This window comes from Pteropus medius, unplaced genomic scaffold (genome assembly GCF_902729225.1).
Source record: "Pteropus medius unplaced genomic scaffold, Ma_sr-lr_union100, whole genome shotgun sequence".
Taxonomy (NCBI): domain Eukaryota; kingdom Metazoa; phylum Chordata; class Mammalia; order Chiroptera; family Pteropodidae; genus Pteropus; species Pteropus medius.
The window spans coordinates 490,097-509,137 of record NW_024351732.1 but is presented as its reverse complement, the minus strand read 5'-3'; the positions used below and the strand labels follow the sequence as shown (position 1 = coordinate 509,137).

General features: G+C 55.2%; 1 protein-coding gene across 1 annotated transcript; it reads right to left on the bottom strand.

The window, feature by feature from the left end:
* Window positions 1-382: 382 nt before the first annotated feature.
* Window positions 383-18,814, bottom strand: NGFR (nerve growth factor receptor). The gene is made up of 6 exons (XM_039846269.1): window positions 18,508-18,814; window positions 12,074-12,215; window positions 8,414-8,773; window positions 4,537-4,789; window positions 3,169-3,329; window positions 383-2,501 (listed from the first exon to the last, which is right to left on the bottom strand). Exons 1-6 carry the CDS (start codon window positions 18,574-18,576, stop codon window positions 2,200-2,202), a joined length of 1,287 nt encoding a protein of 428 aa, XP_039702203.1. The 5' UTR covers window positions 18,577-18,814; the 3' UTR covers window positions 383-2,199.
* Window positions 18,815-19,041: the final 227 nt, after the last annotated feature.

Here is a 19,041-nt window from a genome sequence, read left to right as displayed (position 1 = left end):
AGGCCATGTGGGTGGCTGGGAGCTGTGGGGTTGTGACCTGGCCCTCCTAGGAAGTCTCCGGCTCCCCTGTGGTCAGTTTTACTTCTGACATCTGGTCAAGTTCACAGCTGGCTAGCTTCCTGCATGGATATTTTCACTTTCCCTCTCCAAGATCTGGGGGCAAAGGGCCTCCACTCCTTCCCTGCTCCACTTAAATTAACTCCATGGCTACATGTGTGAATTGGATGGATTTCTGTTAAAACTTACCCATTTGGTGTGTGTAGGGGGGAGGGGAGGGTAACAGGACAGGAACTGAGTTGGAAATTATACCTGGGTCCCTGCCACACATACAGTCCCTGCTGACTCAAACCACGTGTTTTTCCAGAAAATCTCTTTGCACTAATTTTCTTTCTTTGCTATTTAATGTTCATCACTTATGTTTTATGTGTAAGTTTCAGGAGGGCCCAAGAAATGATTACACAGGATGCAAGGGGAAGGTGTCAGGGAATCTGGAGCTTACAGCTCCCGGCTAGGGGACCAAAAGGGTGCTATCTCAGCCCAAAGGGAGGAAGGAGGGGCCCCAGAACCAAACACATGCTAAAACATACTTGCCACCCCTCAACCCCCTCCCCAACTGCTGAGGAGGGAAATAAATACACTCAGACTCTGTCCACTATCAAGTGCACAGGTGAGGATCCAACAGGTGAGTTTCCTCCTCCCATCACAGATCGAGGTCAAAGCAATGCCATCTACATACAATGTTCCCAGTACCTTATGCAAGGTTGGGAGAACCTGGGCAGGGGAGGGGGTGGCTGTCAGTGCACACCTTGCTCAGGGCTCGTTCATGCTAAATAGATGGGGAGCCACACTCATTCCAACATCAAGCAAAACAGAACAGGCCAGAAGGGACCTCCAGACCCCTTCCTGGCACCAAGCTAGGGGAAAAACAGTCCTTTGTAGGGTCCCCTGAACTTGGGAGAGACCCTCTAGGGGCTACAGTCTGACTCAGTTCATTCTTGTTGCATTCCACACTGGCCCACTTTTTTTCTTCATGGCAACATTCAGGGCCCAGCCAAACCCATGCCTGCAGGGGAGGGGAGGATGGGGAGAGCATTCCTCCAAGTGCAGGCCCTTGGAACACAGGCGCCAGCTCAAGCCTCAGCCGTCCTTGGCCCGCCAAACCCGGGGGCGAGGGAAGACAGCGAGCAGAGTTCAATTCCCTGTGATGCTTCTCTGGCAGCTGCTCCAGGCAGAATCCGGTCCCAGCCCAAAAGAAAGAACGCGTGGAGAAAAGAGTTCTCATCGTGTGTGTGTGTCTTAGTTGCAGGTGTATGTGTGTGTGTGTATGTGGTGGGGGGGGGTCCTAAGTCCCTGACCCCCAGGGCTGACTCTATGAGAAGATTCTGCCTGTGTTGGGATGGGTCTGTGCTGGGATGGAGGGCATCTCCAGCCTGGGCCACACCACGAATGCTACACCGACATGTCTGAGGGGGACGGGCCTGGAGATGGTAGAAGGCAGACAGGATGTGGCTGCAAGACACATCCTAGAGGATTGCTTGGCCCCCCTCTCCTAGCCCTCAAGCAAACCTGAGGCCTGCGCCCCTCATTCAGAGGGGAGGGGGCCGGCCCACATTTGGCTGCCCCACTGTCTCTTTCTGGGCCTCACAGTCCCATATGTAAAACGAGAGGGGTGGACTAAATTTCAAAACCCCTCACAGCTCTGACAAACCTCCGATCTTCATCTTAGGCCAGAGGGGAGGCATGAGGGGGGCTGAGGGAGGGTTTAGGCAGCGAAGATGCTCCCTTATTCTCCAAGTTCACAGTGTAGAGTCCATGGCTCTGGTTCCTCAGCCTCTCCCTCTGAGCGTCTGGGGCCTTGTCATCAACTCCAATACCATTCCTGGTGTCAGCCCCCCAGGTATGACATCCATTAAGGTGGGAGGTCCTGGCCCACCTAAAAGTATGGGGAGAAGGGAGCAGAAGGCCTGAGATGATGAAGGGGAGGGACAGGGTGAGAGAGGCAGCAGGGGCACTTCTGGTGCTGGAGAGGGAGTGTGATCAGCAGTGGGGCCACATGGGAACAGTGACAGGGCTGTGGTTTAGGGGCCTGGGCTCCAACGCCCTGCCCAGAGGAGCTCAGCTCTGACGCTGGCCCATAAGGGATGGCTGGAGCATCAGTCGTTGGAATGTCGGGGCAGGGCAGGGGTTCCCAGGTCTGGCTCACACAGGGGACGTGGCAGTGGACTCGCTGCACAGGCTTTCGACGATGTCGGCTCGCTGGATGCGGCGCAGGGCAGCCAGGAGGGCATCGAGTGTTGCGCTGTCCTGGGCAGCCCAGCTGGTGAGCAGGGCACGGACTGGGCAGGCCTCGTGGGTGAAGGAGTCTATGTGCTCAGGCTGGTAGCCCAGCTCGCCTGCCAGGTGCCGCCAGGTGTCCCCCGCAGAGCCATTGAGCAGTTTTTCCACCTCCTCCTGCTTGGCTGGTGGCAGGCTGCTGTAGAGGCCTCCGTCCCCCTTGAGGGCTGCCAAGAACACAGGGAAAGTCAGACACTACCCGCAGGGTCCCCTTTCCTCCACAGGGGGCCTGGGGGCCTAGGGTAAGACCAGAGAAGGACCAAGGCATTTCTCTTCCCAATCTAGGGAAGGGTCGAGGGCCTAGAGGCAGAGGGATGGCCAAGATGAGGTGCTGAATGGGGGGCTGGGCTGCGGAGGGGCTGGGGAATGCTGACTCACACTCCCTCCCCACCCATCGCTCCAGCATTACCCCGCCACCTAACCCCTCTCCCTGCCCCACAGCAATCAATCAAGGCAGAGAAGGAGACAAGACTTCTCAGTCCTGGGCTCAACCAGCCAGTGTCCTGGAGCTGAGCTATATGGGTCACTAATTAGGGGACATAATTAACTACTTGTTCCCCAGAAGTCCAGGGCAGGAGGCTAATTGCAGCCACTTGGGGGAGTAATAAGCCCCAGGGGGGACAATTAGCTTGATGAGTCTGGATGCTCCAATTTGTCAAGGCCTCCATTTCCCAAGTCAGTCCACTGGAAAGAACCCCTACCTTCCCTCACCAACTCTCCCCTCCTTCCACCCGGAGGCACTGTGAGCTAGCCCCTCTGGCAGTCCTTCCTACAGTCTAACCTTAATCACTCCTCTGGCCTTGCCTCAGCCCCCTGCCCAGCCTCCCAGCTCACCCTGGCCTGCAGCTGTCTGCGTGTGGGGCTGCTGGTCATGCAGGCTCTGGCTGTCCACAGAGATGCCGCTGTCGCTGTGGAGTTTTTCTCCCTCAGGTGGTGGCGTCTGGTTCACGGGCCGGCTGTTGGCTCCTTGTTTGTTCTGCTTGCAGCTGTTCCACCTGGAGCCAGAGGACAGGCCCAGCCTCAGTGGGTGAGGGACCGCACTGGCTATGTAGTTAAGTATCTTTGCTCTGGTGTGTGGGAGTCAGGGGGATGGTAGGTGCCCAACTCTAACCCCAGCCACAGAACCTAAGGTTCTTCTTTCTCTATATAGCTGCCCCGGTCTACACTGAAAGCACCGTGAGGGCGGAGGGGCACTCAGGGCTTGGTGCACACTGCTAGTGTTTGATAACGTTCATGGAATGGTGCATAAATAAATAACTTCCCGGGAATTCCACTTTTCCCAATCTACGCTTGTAAAATACTCGCACATGTGTGCAGGATATACAAGGACTTCCTCTGCTATTATACAGAATAAGAAAAAACTGAAAACAAACCAAATGTCCATCAACAGGAGATTGGTTCAATAAATTATGATCCATTCATATTATTGAATGAGTGGTTACAAATGATCAGTTAATCTATATGTCCAGAGGAAAGCCCTCCAGAGGGAGATGAAGTAAAAAAAATAAGTTGTAGAATATGTATACTATATCCCATTGATGCTTTTAAAAGAACCTGTGTGTTTATGTAAAATTTAAAAAATTTTATGTATATGTGTTTATAAATGCACAGAAAATGGCTGGAAAGGATTCAAGCAGATTCCAATGAGGAGAGGGGTAGGATCTGGGGAGGTAAAAGGGAACTTTTGCTTTTTTCTTTACAAGACATTACTCTTGTTTGCGTTTTCCCAAACAAGCATGTATTACTTTAATGATTTTTTTTTTTCCAGAAGAAAAAAATGCACTTAAATGTTTTCCAGGAGTTCTTGCATACCCTGGAATTCTGGATGTGGGTGCCATAGCATCTCAAGTGTGGGAAGGAAGAGACATGCATGCACAGGTAACTGTGTGGGTAAATGGGGTTCAGGAAATGAGGACACAGGCAGCTGGTTGCAAGCTTTCTGTGTACGGTCGGGGGGCCAGGAAGTCAGGGAGGGGAGCAGCATGGGAGTAGGGCAGTGCTGGTACCATGACAAGACAGGGACAATCCCCCTCCCTACCTCTTGCTGACCTGCCATTCTCTGGAGTAGTGTAGCCGATGGTGAGTGAGGATGAGCTTGGTTGGGCTTGAGTTAAGAATGCATGCATTTTCAGGTCAGGGTCACTGTGAAACCTGCCTTGAGGGCAGAGGTGTGGCTCCCTGTTCCTCACCCCCCCTTCTCACCTCTTAAAGGCTATATAGGCCACAAGGCCCACAACCACAGCGGCCAGGATGGAGCAGTAGACAGGGATGAGGTTGTCAGTGGTGCCTCGAGTCACCACGGGCTGGGAGCTGCCCATCACTGTGGTCACCACATCTGCCACTGTACTGGCCACAAGGTCTTGCTCTGGAGGTACCTCAGGCTCCTGGGTGCTGGGGGCGGTGCTGTCCGAGCCCTCTGGGGGTGTAGACCGTGTAATCCAGCGGCCAGGGATCTCTGGGAGAAAGGGTGACTGGAGTGAGTGCCCATTCCCCTCAGCCCTTCCCCTTATGTTCTGACTCGCCCAGTGCTTCTTCCCCAGCCCGCTCCAGGTGCTCATGTGCCCAGCTGTTAAGCAAAGGGGTGAGGGCTAAGATTGTGTATATGTAATCATGGTGGAGAAGAGCAAGAGCCTAGGAATCAGACCTAGGTCCCTTTTGGCTGTATTTCTGTGTGACTCTGGATCAGTCCCTTCAACTCTCAGGGCCTCCATTTCCCTGTCCATAGACTAGGGATGTTAAGAGAGATGGTCAATAAGCTCCCTCACATCTCAGGGGTACCTGTGGTCCTAGAAATCTATTCTGCCTCCCCTGGGGGCCAAGAAGCCTGGCATGGAGGTAAAAACACAAAGAAGAGAGAGAGGGCCCCAGGAAGCCTCCAGCTAGAATTACTCTGGGAAATGTTAAAACCTCTCTGGCCTTAAGTTGCCCCAGTGGCCCCAGTCACCCCTGTCTTAAGGAAGGATGAGGGTATTCGGATCCATGCAGAGAGGTACCTTGTTCCACCCCACCTCCCCGGAGCTGGCGCTCAGCCTCTTTTCCGGTCTCTGATGTCCCAACTCTAGGCTTGGGCAGGGTGCTTTGCTTCCCTCCAGCCAGTCCTTGGACTATGGCTAGCCTATTTCTTGCCCTGCATGGCCCTCACACCATCTGATCTTGCCACCCAGAGAAGACAGTGTCAGGTAGCCCAAACTCTCCCTGGGAAGGAAGCAGGCTGCTGGTAGAAAGAAGACCTACAAAGCGGGTACTGCTCAGCACCTCAGGGGGAAGGAGACTGTGCCTTGCCACCCACTTAGGCCCTCTCATGCCAGCTGGACACAGCTAGCTTCCTTAGCAGGGGACCCAGCTCCTCCTGGCACCAGTGGGTTGGATTTTCCATTCTGTCACCCAGCTGGGGGCAGTACCCAAGGTTGTAGACTCCGGATGGCCTGGGGGGTACCTGTCTGGGCAAAGTTGCCTACCCTATCTCTCCTCACTTCCCACGCCTGGGGCAGGGAGGGAAAGCAAAGCAGACAGGACATGCCTATGGGGTGATGGGAAAGGCATTTTGCTCCCCAGCTTGCCCACCCAAGTTGAAGTCAAAGCTGCCCACTGGCCTCCTGGGCCTCCTTGGCTCAAGACAAAGATGCTACAAAGACCCCCATTTTCAGCATCTTTGGAGGGGTAAGTCTCTCAGATGCGAATCTGGAATCCATTTGGCCGGTATGAGAGAGGGGGCTACCATCTGCTGCCCCATCCTGCCCTCCCCCCACCCTGCAGTCCTGAGAGGGGATGGAAGGTGTAGGGCATGAAGTGGAGGAGACCTAGCCTTGTCTTTTGGCAGCCCAAGATAAGGCATTAAAGTGAGGAGGGTCTTCTCTTGCCCTGCTGGGAGACTGGGCCAGCTGGAAGGGCAGCCTGAGCCTTGAGGCTGACCCCAACCCATAGGCTAAAAGTGGAGGGTGTTGGTGAATCAGGCCATCATAGAGATTTGAGGGTAGTGGGGAAAGACTGGGAGAGGACAGTAAGGGACAGACCAGGCTGAAGACAGCACTGTCCAGGGCACTTTCCCCACATCTCTCCAATCCCCTTAAATAGGGGGGGTGGGGTGGGGTGGAGGTGGAGGTGGAGGGTGGTGGGGATGAGATCCAGATGTGGCCATGTCCACTCGCATTCCAACCCGCTAAGCCCTTGGCAGGTCCTGACAGCCATTTCCGGATTGGGAGCTGCCAGACTTGCGGGTGGAAAGAGGGACCAGGTTCCTCCTCCCAAACCCAAATTTCACTGGGAGAATGGGGTGGGGAGGGGCTTCTGCCCTGAGGGTGGTGAGTCACCATGTTGACACCTGAAATGTATGTATGCAAGAAAGTACTGTGCACTGCAGTGGAGGGGGCAACCAAACCGTGAATCAAATTCCATTTCCTGGAATGTTCCCTCTGCCCCAGAGTTGACATTTAACCCTTCAGAGGCTAGAGTGGAGAAGGCGAGAGGGACAGGGATAAACACAGCCCTCAGGGGCACCCTCCGTCAGGGTGGCTGGGAAAGTGGGGTGGCATCTGGGATGAATGCCCCAAAGGCAGAGCCCACCCCACCCCAGCCGCTACCTTTCTTTGCGCGAACCTCGCCCCGACTAAATCCCCCCACTGCTGGTCTGGACTTGCCCACGGACTGTGCGGACTGCCTGCCAGCTGCCAGCTGCTGAAACTCCCTCCCTGCTGTGCCCTGTGCCTGACGCCACTTGCCTGTCTCCTGGCCCAGGGCAATCACCACTAGAACCACCATGTTCTGTACCCCAATCCTCCTCCCAGCGCCCCCCTCAATGCAGGAAGCTTCACACACACACCTGGCCTCAGCCCAGCTTAATAGCCCTCTCCACCCTGAGCTCCCTGAGCCAGAGATCACAGGAAGTGGAAGGAAGGCATGGGTGTGTGGAAGCCAGTGTCACGCTGGAGGCCCCCCATGGAGGGTACCTACCTCTCTCATCTGAGGGGTGGGGCTGACTGAAGGCTGTGATGCCTCCATTAGAATGGAGGCTCTCCTAGGAACTAAGTGCTAGGACCTTGTCTCTCTCGTCAGACAGGGGTGAAGCCTGTTTCTCTCCCACCAAACCTGGGGCTCCTTAAAGGAGCTGCTGTGTTGCCTGTTTGGAGTAAGGGCACCCTGAGGGTTAGGGACATAGCCAAATGGGTGTCCAGCCACAGGGTGATGGAGATAAAGTAAAGGCATTGGCAGCCTCTCCCTGCAAGGAAAAGCCCACCTATCTCCCCAAGACAGACATCACCAACCAGAGACCAAAACTGTCCTACCCCATCTCCTTGGGGCCCTGCCTGGCTAAGCACCCAGCTCCCACCCACCTCAGGGAGCTGAGCCCTCCATGTGCGCCCTGCCTCTCATCCTCAGGCTCCCAGGCCCCAGGCCGCTCTCCTTCTTTCTCCCCTCAAAGCCCCTCCTCAGTGTTGCCTGGGTCCCACTTTATCCTTGACTACACTGTAACAATGACTGTTGATGCCTCCTCCAGACGGGACGAGTTGAAATGGGCCAGCCACCTCTAACCCACAAGGACACTGTTAACCGTGTGACCCGTGAGGAAACTGGGATCCAAGACAGGAGCGACCTTCCTAACTAACATCATTCAGATAGCAGGTGACAAGGCAGATCTCATCCCAGGTGCCAGAGCCATAAACCACCATGGACCTAGGCCAGGCCTCAAAGCCACTCCTGAGGGTTCTCAAGCACCCTTTCCAGTTCAGAAAGCCCGCCTCAAGGATCAAACACGGCCTGCTCTGTGCTCTGGACACAGTGGCCACTTTCTAGCTGCTTATCAGCGACCTATCCAATCCCCAGCTGGTAGTCACATGATTAATAAAGCCCTGGAAAATGAATTAGAATGTAGTAGCTGCAGCCTGGGGGGACAACCATAGCTTTCCAAACACTTAGTCCGAACGAGGAAAGAGTGAAAGAGGGCCTTTGATGAGAAGGATGGAGGGCCATCTCCTCTGTCCGATTTCAAGGAGAGTGTCCTCTGGCTAAAGGCCGAGCTTGGCTCTGCCCGACCCTTAGGGGGCGCCCTCCCCCGCCTGCAGCCGGTTGGCCCCTCGCTCACCCTCGCACTCGGCATCGGCCCAGCGCGTGCACTCGCGCAGCTGGCGCTCCGTGTCCTCGCACACGGTGCAGGGCAGGCACGGGTCCACGTGGTTGGCCTCGTCGGAGTACGTGCCGTCGGGACACTCCTCGCACACGGTGTTCTGCTTGTCCTGGCAGGACAGCATGAGGCCCGAGCCCGGCTCGCACACGCGGCACGCCTCGCAGCTGCCGGTCGTCTCGTTCTGGTAGTAGCCGTAGGCGCAGCGGCACACGGCGTCGTCGGCCTCCACACACGGTGCCGACATGCTCTGCAGGCCCACGCATTCCGTGCACGGCTTACATGGTTCGGTGGCGCTCACAACATCGGAGAACGTCACACCTGAGGGCAGATGAACGGGCGGGGGAGCTGTGGGCCCAGAATTTAGTCATCTACCCTTTGGACACTTGGCATGAGGGTGCTGCAGGCCCTCCATCCCTCCGTTCCCCCACGCAGGGGGCTGCCCCCCTCATGTAGCCTGGCTCCTTCATTGACACCCACCCTCTCCCCTTGGGTCCCTGATCCCAGGCCTGTGAAAACTGGCAGCCCAGTAGGAAGAAGGAAGGGGACCAGCAGCTCCATGCTCCAGGCCCCCAGCCATGCTGGTCCTGAGGCTTTGCAGGGTAACCCAGATGGTGCAGGTAAATTTACTGGCATATTTTCTTAGAGTTCCCAGCCCTGTGCCCTTGTTCTCAGCAAGATTAAAGAATAATCTGAGCGTGGTTCTCACCCAGCCCTCCCTGTGGGCCAGAGCAGGGTTGTGAACCCGGCCCAGGCCCGGGGCCTTCACCAGAGAGCCTCCTGCCTCAGCTGCCCTTCCGTGCCTCTGCGCACAGGTCGGGGCTCAGGTGTGGTCTGAATGGGAGTGACTCCAGTTAGACAGTAGAAGTTCCCACCCATGGCACTCCTGTGTGCTGCCGAAGGGCTTGGCTCTTGAGGGTGGGATGAGACTCCTGGCAAGCAAGTTCAGGTACAGCAGGAGAGATTGAAGCTAGAAAGCAAGAAAGACTTGCATATATCGTCCTCTGCCCTTTCAAATGGCATGAAGAGGAGACTTCCAAGCTTACTCTTGACTCATGCTCTTAATGAATAGATGTGAGCTCCAGAATAAGGGGAGGGACACCAGAGGTGCCAGGGTCCTCTCCTTCTTGTACGGAGAGGGGAGAGGCACAGAGCAGATCTTCACCCCTTCCAGCCCAGGGCAGAGAACTTGAGCCAGTCTGAATCCCAAGAGGATGTATCTTTCCTTGTTCCAAAAGCAGAAAGAGCATGGTTTTAGTGACCCGAGAATGGGGGAACGAGAGATTGCTCAGAATGTGGAAGCAGAAGTAGAGAAACTAGGGTCCCATCGAAGGGGTCCGATTTCAACCTTCTCGATAGGCACCAAGAAACGAAATAGAGCACAAGGTCATTATCGTGGGGGGTGGGGATGGATAAGCAAAGAAAAATCCAGACAGAACTGAAAGGGAGAAGAGAAGACACAGTCAATTCTGGCAGAGGGCCCCCTGTGTTATTCTTCTTAGGGATTAGGCAGATCTTGATTTAAAACTGCTTCCATCACTTATTAGCTGTGTGACTCTGGGTGTTTTGCTTAACCTCTCTGAGTTTTTTTCTTTTTTCTGTAAAACAGGGAATAACATCTCTGCTCACAGGGTTGTGGTGAGGAATAAATGAAATTTCACTGTAGGGCACCTGACAAACAGCGGGGATCCTACCAAGGCCTGGCCCATGGGGTGGGCAATGATAAGTATGGTGAACTCCGGTAGCTGGGATCTCGTCAGACAGCAGAAAGGACTTCCGAACATGACCAGCCAAGGCAGGATGTCCAGTTACACAAACAGGAGGCTCTTATCTTGTTGGCATGTAGCGGGGGGTGGTTCTAGTCACATAGGAGGAGAAGGGAGGGCCCTGCCCATGGGAAAATGCAAAAAATTAGCAGAAAACTTCTGGGCGAGGGTTTTAGGGGGTGGGGGAAATGTAGACTTTTTTGGCAGAGAATGAAGGCGGGAGCTTAATGGTCTTCCTTGTGGAAACGTTTTGAGGACAGAGGGAAAGTCCGCTGGGGTCTCCCTCCCATAAAGTGGGCTTGTAAAGGCTGCCTGTAAAGGCGGCCTGTTAACACAGCTGGTGGGGAGCGGGGAGGAGGGAAAAGAAGGGGGAGCAAATGGAGGAAACGGGAGGGAGGACTCCTGCCAGCCCCTCTGAGCTTGCCTTTCCTCCCCCTCCCAGAGATGCCAGAACCTCCATCTCCCAGGTCCTCTACGCCACCCCTTGCTTTGACAGAAGGTGAGTGGAGTCCCATCCTGGGAGACTTAGGATCCAAGGAGGAGAGGCCCTGGACTGGAGTCTAGGAAATGAGAGAGGCAAACTTGGGAGGTTCCAAGGTAGCCAATGGTTGGCCAATCCTTCCCTGGGATGGAAACCCTATTAGGCCAGGGCCAGGGCAGGTGGCCAGAAGGCAAGGGCATTTCATTATAGGATGCCCAGTCTGCCCCATGCAGTCCTGGGCATCCCTCTGCTGGGGGATGGAGTTACAGAATCCACAAGCACAGAGATAGGTAAATGGCATATTTGGGGACACCAAGGAGTCGGAGTTGCCTGGTTGATAAATAGGTGCCCGTTGTGCTGATGGTGGTGGTAGGGAGGCATCCAGAGGTAAGACTGGGCTGGCAGCGGGGTTCAGAATTCCCAGTTCCTATACCCTTGTTCCCAGTGTGACTATAGAATAATCTGAGTATGGTTCCCACAGCGCCTTCAGATGAGCATTAAGTGACAGGTAGAAGGCAGGATCTGACTGTTGGCAGCGAGGAAAGATTTCTGGACAAAGTCAGGAAAAGGGTACTGAGCCCATGGCTTGAGGGCAGCAACTGAGGCTGGCGGCATCCAGCAGAGCTGAGACTCCTGACTCAAAGTGCACAGAATTCAGACCCCAGACCCACCATCCTGCTTCCTCCTTCATCTAGCAGCCCTGGAAGACTGGATTCTCTCCCCTCCCCAAGGAAATCTCCGGTAGTCATGACCAGAGCTCCCCTCTCCCCTCCTCCACTTGAAATCACCCCAAGGTAAGGACATCCTTAGAGTGCTCCAACCCCCATCCCTGCTGCCTTGAGAAAGGCCAGCTTCCTTGCTCAGAGCTGGAGAACAGTTGGCTTTGGGGGAAGGGTAGCCACGCCCTCGCAGGATCCCCCAAGGTCAGTCTCCAGGGCAGCCAGGATTTGATCCTCCACCCCTTCCCCCAAACACACAGGGTAAGTGGCAGCCATTGATTTTGCAGTGCAGATGATATTTTTAGCTGGTCTTAGCATCAGCTACTCTTTCCACCTGGCCATGCTCTTCTACCAGGCCTCTCTGCTGGGGGATGGGGGTGGGAAGGGGCTCCCCCTGGGTATCCCCCATCAGGTTCCCCTCCTCTCTCTGCATACCTCCCTCATCCATTCAGCTTCTCTTCTCTGCCTTCTATCCTGCTTTTGGTACCCTCCTACCTACTCTGGTGCCCATACAGTGGTGGGCAGGAGACCCTGCCAGGATGCAGAGAATACTTGTAAGGCCTCTCCTGGGCATGCTCCTCCCCAGCCCCAGCCCTGCCCCCGACTCCTCCCTGTCATTCCTCTCCCCTGCCCCCTCCTGCCACCCTATACTCACTGTCCAGGCAGGGCTCACACACAGTCTGGTTGGCTCCGCAAGGCTGGGCCACACCCTCACCCAAGTTGCAAGCTTTGCAGCACTCCCCACTGTCGGTGTACAGGCCTGTGAGGCATGCCTCTTTGGCACCTCCGAGGGACACCTGTGGGGGGATCAGAAGGTCAGACCGGCAAGAGAAGGGAGGAGGGTGTCTTCTGAGCTATCAAGCATCCTCTCCTAAAGCCTTCTATTGGAACCACCTGGACCCAGATGAGCTCACCAGAGAGGCATTAGGCACATCAAAGCTAACAGGAAGAAAGGCAGTGGGGGACAGTCACCCCTGCAGGCTGTGGGGGTGTGAGGTCAGAGCCTGCCATGTTTACCCTCTGCGAAGTTCATTTTGGGGTTACAGCAACTCCTAGAATCTCGAGGATGCACCACCTGAGGCCCAGCAGAGGCCCTTTGGGCAGGGAAGTCACGAATGGTTGGACAGGTTGCGGCTCACACAGGGCTGCCTGCCAAGGGAGCAACTAGAATCCGAAATCTAGCCCAAATGCCACTTGCTAAGCCTCACACCTGCCGGGTGACATCTACCTGGAGGGGAGCCTTTTTCTAACAAAGGCTAGCAGGGTCCTACTCCAGGTTCTTAATTCTACCATTCCACATATTAAATATCAAACGGAGGTGTCTGAGCAGAAAACAGAGGGGTGGGATCTTGGGTTCAAATCCTGACTGTGCACTGGGAGCTGACCTGCCCTGTTCCCCTTCTCTGAGTCTCCATCTCTCTGCACAGATAGAGATGGCCACAGCTCAGGGCCACAGCAATGACAAGCCAATTGGCAAGAGTCTGGAGACAAGATGCGAGAAAGGGTCGCCTGTTATCAATGATGAGAAAGTGGCTGTTCTCACTACCCAGCAGCCCTGCTGCACTAGGGTTTGATTTCCAGTCCCCAGCCCTCCCCTCTCCCAGCCCCCATGCAGCCAGTGGGAACTGCGCTGGAACCAGGGGAAAGGGGAGTCAAATTCCTGCCGCCGAGGCATCTTTGCTCATGGATGGAACGATTTAGCACCAGATTCCCTAGAGGGAGGGGCTGCTGGCAGCTTGCTTTATATTTCTGCTCCTTAAAAAAAAAAACAAACTTCATGTCTAATAAAACTCCCAATCCTGTTTCCCTGGCCCCAGATCATGCAGCTCCCATTTGATGCCGAGAGGAAGTATGGGCTCTCAGGTCGTGGGAGCAGAGGGAAGTTTTAATGGTCATTTTGGATATTCCTCTGCTTCTGCATTGACCAGATCATAGCTAAGAATACTCCCTTCCCTCCAGTTGTTTAAAATATCCTGAAATCTCATCAGGGTTAGGTGGAGGCAGGAGGATGGACAGATTGCATCAGTCTAGGAGGCGGCCAATGGTCTTCAAGAGACCGGCAGAGAGGGGGCAAGCAGCATAGGAGAGGGACCTTGGGTGTTGCCACCATCTCCTCCCAGGTGGCAGGAACACAGTGCTAGGAACATCTGCAAACCAGAAGTCTTGGGGCAGCGGGTGGGGCGGGGGGAGTCCCAGATACAGGCTTACCCCCAGGAGGCGAGCAAGATTCCAGAAGGGTCTGTTCAGATTTTTTTTTTTCATCCTTTAGGGCTCTGCTTAAATATCGCTTCCTCAAGGAAGTGGGCCTGTGTCCCAGACCCCTCCCAGACTAAGCGGAGGTGCCCTGTTACACAATGGATTCTTGTCTGTCTGACACCTTACAGAGTCTCCCACTTGGCTGTCAGGTCCCTGAGTGGGTAACTGTGGTTGCTCCTGAGCTTGGCACATAGTAGGTACCCAACATATGTATTTATGGAATTTAAGAACATGAAAAGACAATATGACTTCAATTAACTAGAACTCTGGGGGAAAGACTTCTGGATATCTGAGTTCCCCGAAAGTCAAGGATTTGCAGCTCTAATCACCTAATACTTTTCATTTCAGCTATGGTGGCTGCACCTTTTTCTGATTCTGGAATAGATCTTCATGGTTTCCACATGACTCAGGGACTCAATATTTATACCAACGATTATTCTGGGCTTTGAATTTTGAATTTCAAAATTTGAGTTTTGAATTTCCCTCTGCCTCAGTGTCTTCATTATTAGGTCATCATGACTGTACCTGCCTCATAGGGTTACTGCAAGCATTAAATAAGATACTGGGAGCCCTCTTTTCCCTTTTCCAAGGTCTTTCTTGCTTCCTTTATGGCTTTTGGCTGTGTTAGTTGAGGTCAGTAGCGACCTGGGCTCAGATAGCTGAAGATGTCTGTCTATGGTAGTCGAGTGGCAGCCGCGCTTGCTCGAACCCTTCTTCTTTGAAGTCTGATCTCCCTGCTGCAGCCCATGGTCCTCTCTCTTTTCCCAAGTCTTGGGTTTGGAGTCGAGGCCACATAATTAGTGACCATGTGTTTCCTTTGCTTGCTTTATGTTTCCTATTTCAAAACATCACAGATGTGCTTCTTAATAGTATGTTATTTTGGGTAAATTCTCAATCTCTCTGAGCCTCGGGTTTCCTCCCTAAAACATTGGGTTGGTAGTATCTACTGCTCAGGATTGCCATGAAAATTAAATAAAATAATTTATGCAAATCTGTCTGGTGTAGAGTAGGAGTTAAATAAATGTTAGGTATCAAAGAAGTATTTTCTCTTAGGGAGAGTGAACTCCTGAGCCTGGGTGGGAGGTAGTGGGAAGGAGGAGTTTAGCCATCCCTAAAAAGAGGAAACCCTCTAAGAGATCTAGCCACCAGGTAGTCTGAGGAGGGCATGGGGACCAAAGGAGGATGGGTAATTGCTCTCCCTAAAGTTAACATAACAACTATTTACTAAGCATTGAAATAAGAGTTTCCAATGAGACATGGTCCCTGATCTCTGCGGGGCATCGCAGTCCCATGAGGGAGAGGAAATGTCATCCCAAAGAGCTACTCCAGAAGCCACGATGCTGAGGGGGAAAGACTTGAGGGACTGCCTTTATCCCCCCTCTGACTGCTGGGGAAACTGAGGCCCACAGAGTTCTAAGTGGCCTAATGCATGACCACTGGCACACCCTCTATTGGTTTAAGCCAGGGCAATCTTGGGAAGTCAGGAGTGATGACCAGGATCCAGGCTAATTGCTCCAAAATGATCAATTTACTAAATAATAGATGCGTTTGCCTGAAATTTACATTCATTACACTTATTTATTTCCAGTTTGATAGAATGATTTCATCCCAGTTTTGAGAATGTTTGCAATCTTTATTTTTGCCATTTCAAAGCTTTCAAGAAACTAAGGTGGAAGTACCCTTAAGCGAATTGACTTAAGAATTTTAATTTTTTTAAATTGGACAAAATAGAAAATACGCCATGATAGTTGAGTATTTGAAACTATATGAATGCTTCATTATGATGAATCCTAACCATGCACGACAGCTTCAGCAAAGGGTTCCTTAGGTGAATGGAGCTATTGGCGACTACTATGAGGTTGAAGAGTTTTCAATATGTGGAGGGCCTTTTGAGGTCGATGACAACCCAGGGGAAGTACTGGTACATTCCCTCCACCCCTTTAGATAGAGGTTGAGTTTGGGGTAGGAGACAAGAACTAATTACTGAAGATGATGTTGCATGAAGACTTTGAGAGGGGGTGTAAGGACTCCGAGTGGGGGGTAGGGGCTCAGTTCCAAATTTGTGGTGACAAAGGCATAGGACATGGGTCAAAATCTAGAGCTAGTGGTGGCTCAGAGCCACATGTCCCTCCTTGATTTAGAAGGGGGTGGAGGGCTGGCCGGCATACGGATGCAATAATAAGTTCCAAGCCGAGCAGCCTGCGTTCCAAGGGCGCCACCGCTTACTAACTAGGGGAGCCTGGTTCCGTGCCTGAAAGCCTGAGGCGGGGGGCTCAGTTCCCTTAACTGTAAAATGTGAATCACTAGATTTTCTCTGCCGGGACCTTATAAGGATTAAATAACGCGAGAGAAACTACCCAGAGTAGTGCATGGCACATAGTAGGCACTCATTAATTTTATTATTCCCGCCTCTCCACCCCGCACCCCCAGGGTAGAATCTAGGCGCATGAATGGGACCGGGCTGGTACAACCGGGTAGAGACCCCTTCCCTCTGCGAGCCGCCTCGCCCGCCCCGCCGCTCGCGTACTCCCATTTGCTGCCCTCGCTTGCATCCCTATTAAGCGCATTAGCCAGCCTGGCGGCTCCGGTTACAGACGTCTGAATGACAAAATGCCTCCATTACCGGTGCGGCCCGCCAGCCGACCCGCCGGGACGCGCTCTGGTTTCAGCACTCTCTCTCGCCGCGGCCCAGGAAGAACTCCGAGCGCCGCGGTGCGCAGAGCCAGCCGGTAGAGAGCAGCGGCCAGGCGGACGCGAGAGCCGCAGGGGCTGCAGGCGGCAGATTCTGCGGGGGATCCACCTTCCCCGGCCCCTCCACGCCCAGGTCCCCTCATTCCTACTCTCTGCTCCACCTGGGGAACACTCTCTCCAGCCCCAGTCCGAAGCCCACCCCCGAGCTCCTCTGGGATTCTCACTACTGACCGCCTCAGTCCCACCTCCCCACCCCTCCCCGGCGGAGAAGCATCTCTAACCCGCTGCGTCAGTCAGCAGACGTGCCTGCGGTCACTCTCAAATCCCCGGACGAAGCGACAGGTACCGACGGCTCCAGGGAACCCGGGCTGAGCTTCGGGGAGGGGACCAGCTTCAGAAGAGGGTCTCTGTCCACCTATTCCCCCATATTCCAAAGCCGACTTGGATCTGGGGATGATGTCAAGCCCGCCTCGCCGAGAAATGCTGCTCTTATTCCGAGCTGAGACGCCAGGCTGCCCCCTTACGAGGTACACGGAGTCGGTAGCTGAGAATCAGGGGAGGAGCAGTCTAGCTAGGACTCGGGGCCAACTTGCTTGTGGTACCTTAGCCAAGTTGTTTAAACTCTCAGAGCCTCAGTCCCCTTATCTGTAAAACGGGAATCTGGGGGCGTGATGTCAGATAAGAGATGAAGATGGCAGGGAGAGTGAGGACACCTCCTCCATTGCCAAACCTTCCAGGGCACTCCGTTCGTGGCTACACACCAGGTCACATGTCCTGAGTATCTTGTCTGAACTACCGAGTGGACATAGATGCTTACGAGGACTCGCGGTCCTTTGTCAAGACAGAATCCGCGGCGTCCAAGCGCCTCCGTCTCGTTCGGTGCTCAGCGTCTTCATCTGAAAGCTGGGCGGGGTGCGGGCGGAATTTCGACTCGCTTGGCCGCTGGAGCGGAGCGAACCGCGGGCGCGGCGCTCGGGTCGCTTAACTTAATGGGGGTCCGGCGCACAGCCCCAGTGGCGCCCGCAGCCGCAGAGGACACAACTCTCAAAACGCAGCGCCCCCTGCGGGCCGCCTCCACCTGAGCGACCCCGGACTGCGCGCGGCCAGGACATTCCCCGCCTGGCGGCGCGTCCCGGCGCTCTGCTCCCCGAAACGTGGAGGCGGCCAGACCTGGTCCGACGACTCCCGTTCCATCCCTTCCGATTCGCTGCGCTGCTTCACACCACGAGAATAAGCGTGTCGGGACAGCCCGCCAGTCGTAGGGGAACCGGGGAAGCGGGTTTGCCCCGGCGAAGTGGGCACTCCCTTCCCAGCCTGGGATCCCCAGCCGCAATTCCCCGAGTGGGCGAGACTGCGCGAAAGCGCGCGACAGGCGCGGGAAACGTCCCGGCGTCTGCGTTCTCTTCTCGTCTCACTGTCCCTTGGCCGGCCAGCGGAGCCACGACCACCTTCGGGTCCGCTCTCCTTCCTCCGTCCTTTCTCATTTTACTTCCATCTCTCTACCCCCGTCGCTGTCGTTCCTTTTCTGTCCTTCCTAACTCACTTCTCTGTCTTCAAGAGACCGACGCTCTCCCTCCCACGCCCCTCCCCCCCACCATTGTCTGGCCAGTCCTCATTGTCCGATGCCCGGTTCCCTCTGTCACACCAGCCTCTCTCCCTCATTGTTCCATCCTCTCGTCTCGGTTCCCCACCCCAGCCCTAGCGCTCCCCTCACATCTATTCTTCCTTTTCTGTAGGTTCCGTCCCACCACCCTTCAGAAATCAAGATGCTCAGGGGGAAAGTCGCCTGGAGATCTCGGCATTCAAGCGCCCTCTTCCGAAGAACCCAGGCATCCGGGAGTCCCAGGACCCTCTCCTCAGAGACCCCTCCCAGCTCCTCCACTCACACCTGCGCGGTACCCGAGTATCCGCATCCGTGCGCCCCTCTTGCCCGCATCTCTATCCTGGATCTCAGCATCGCCTCTGCACCCTGAGAACCCTAGACGCCCCTCCATGGATCCTGGTATCGGAGCTCCTCTCCCGCCATCCATCCCCAGCATCTGGGACCCCAATGCTCTGTTCTGTTTTCCCTCAGCGAGACCTGGACCCATTGAGGTTCCGGTCCCGTTTAAAGGAGCTGGCTCCCCTCTGGCTAGCACTCACCCCCAGGAGCATCAGCAGCAGCAGCAGGCGCAGCGGGTCCATGGCGCAGCCGGTGGCACCTGCCCCCATCGCCCGACACCCGCGGCAGCGCCGGGCTTCCAGTTAGTCCGCTCCGCGGACAAACAGGGATGCGCTACGCTCCAGCGCCCGCCCCCCGGAGCTAGCCTAGGCTCCGCTCCCTCTGGCTGGGGGCGGGAGGGGCTGGAAGAAGCCAGTGCAGCGGCCCCGCCTCCTCCCCGCCCACCCCCGGAACCGCGCCCGCCCGCCCCGCCGCCTCCGGGAGGGGAGAGGAGGGGAAGGGAGGGCATGCGGGGAGCCGCGCCCGCGCGCCCTCGCTGCCGCTTCTCCGCGCTCAGGCCCTCAGTGCCTCTCCCTCACCTCGCCTGGATACCCAGTGCTTGGTCCGCGCTAGGGCTAGTCTGTCCCGGATGCTGTAGGCTCCGGACCAGGGCGGCGCGGGTTCGCCTCTGGCTGAGCCCACCCGCAGCGTTCACTCTTAATCATCTTCCTCTGCCTCCCGCTTTAGCTTCTTCC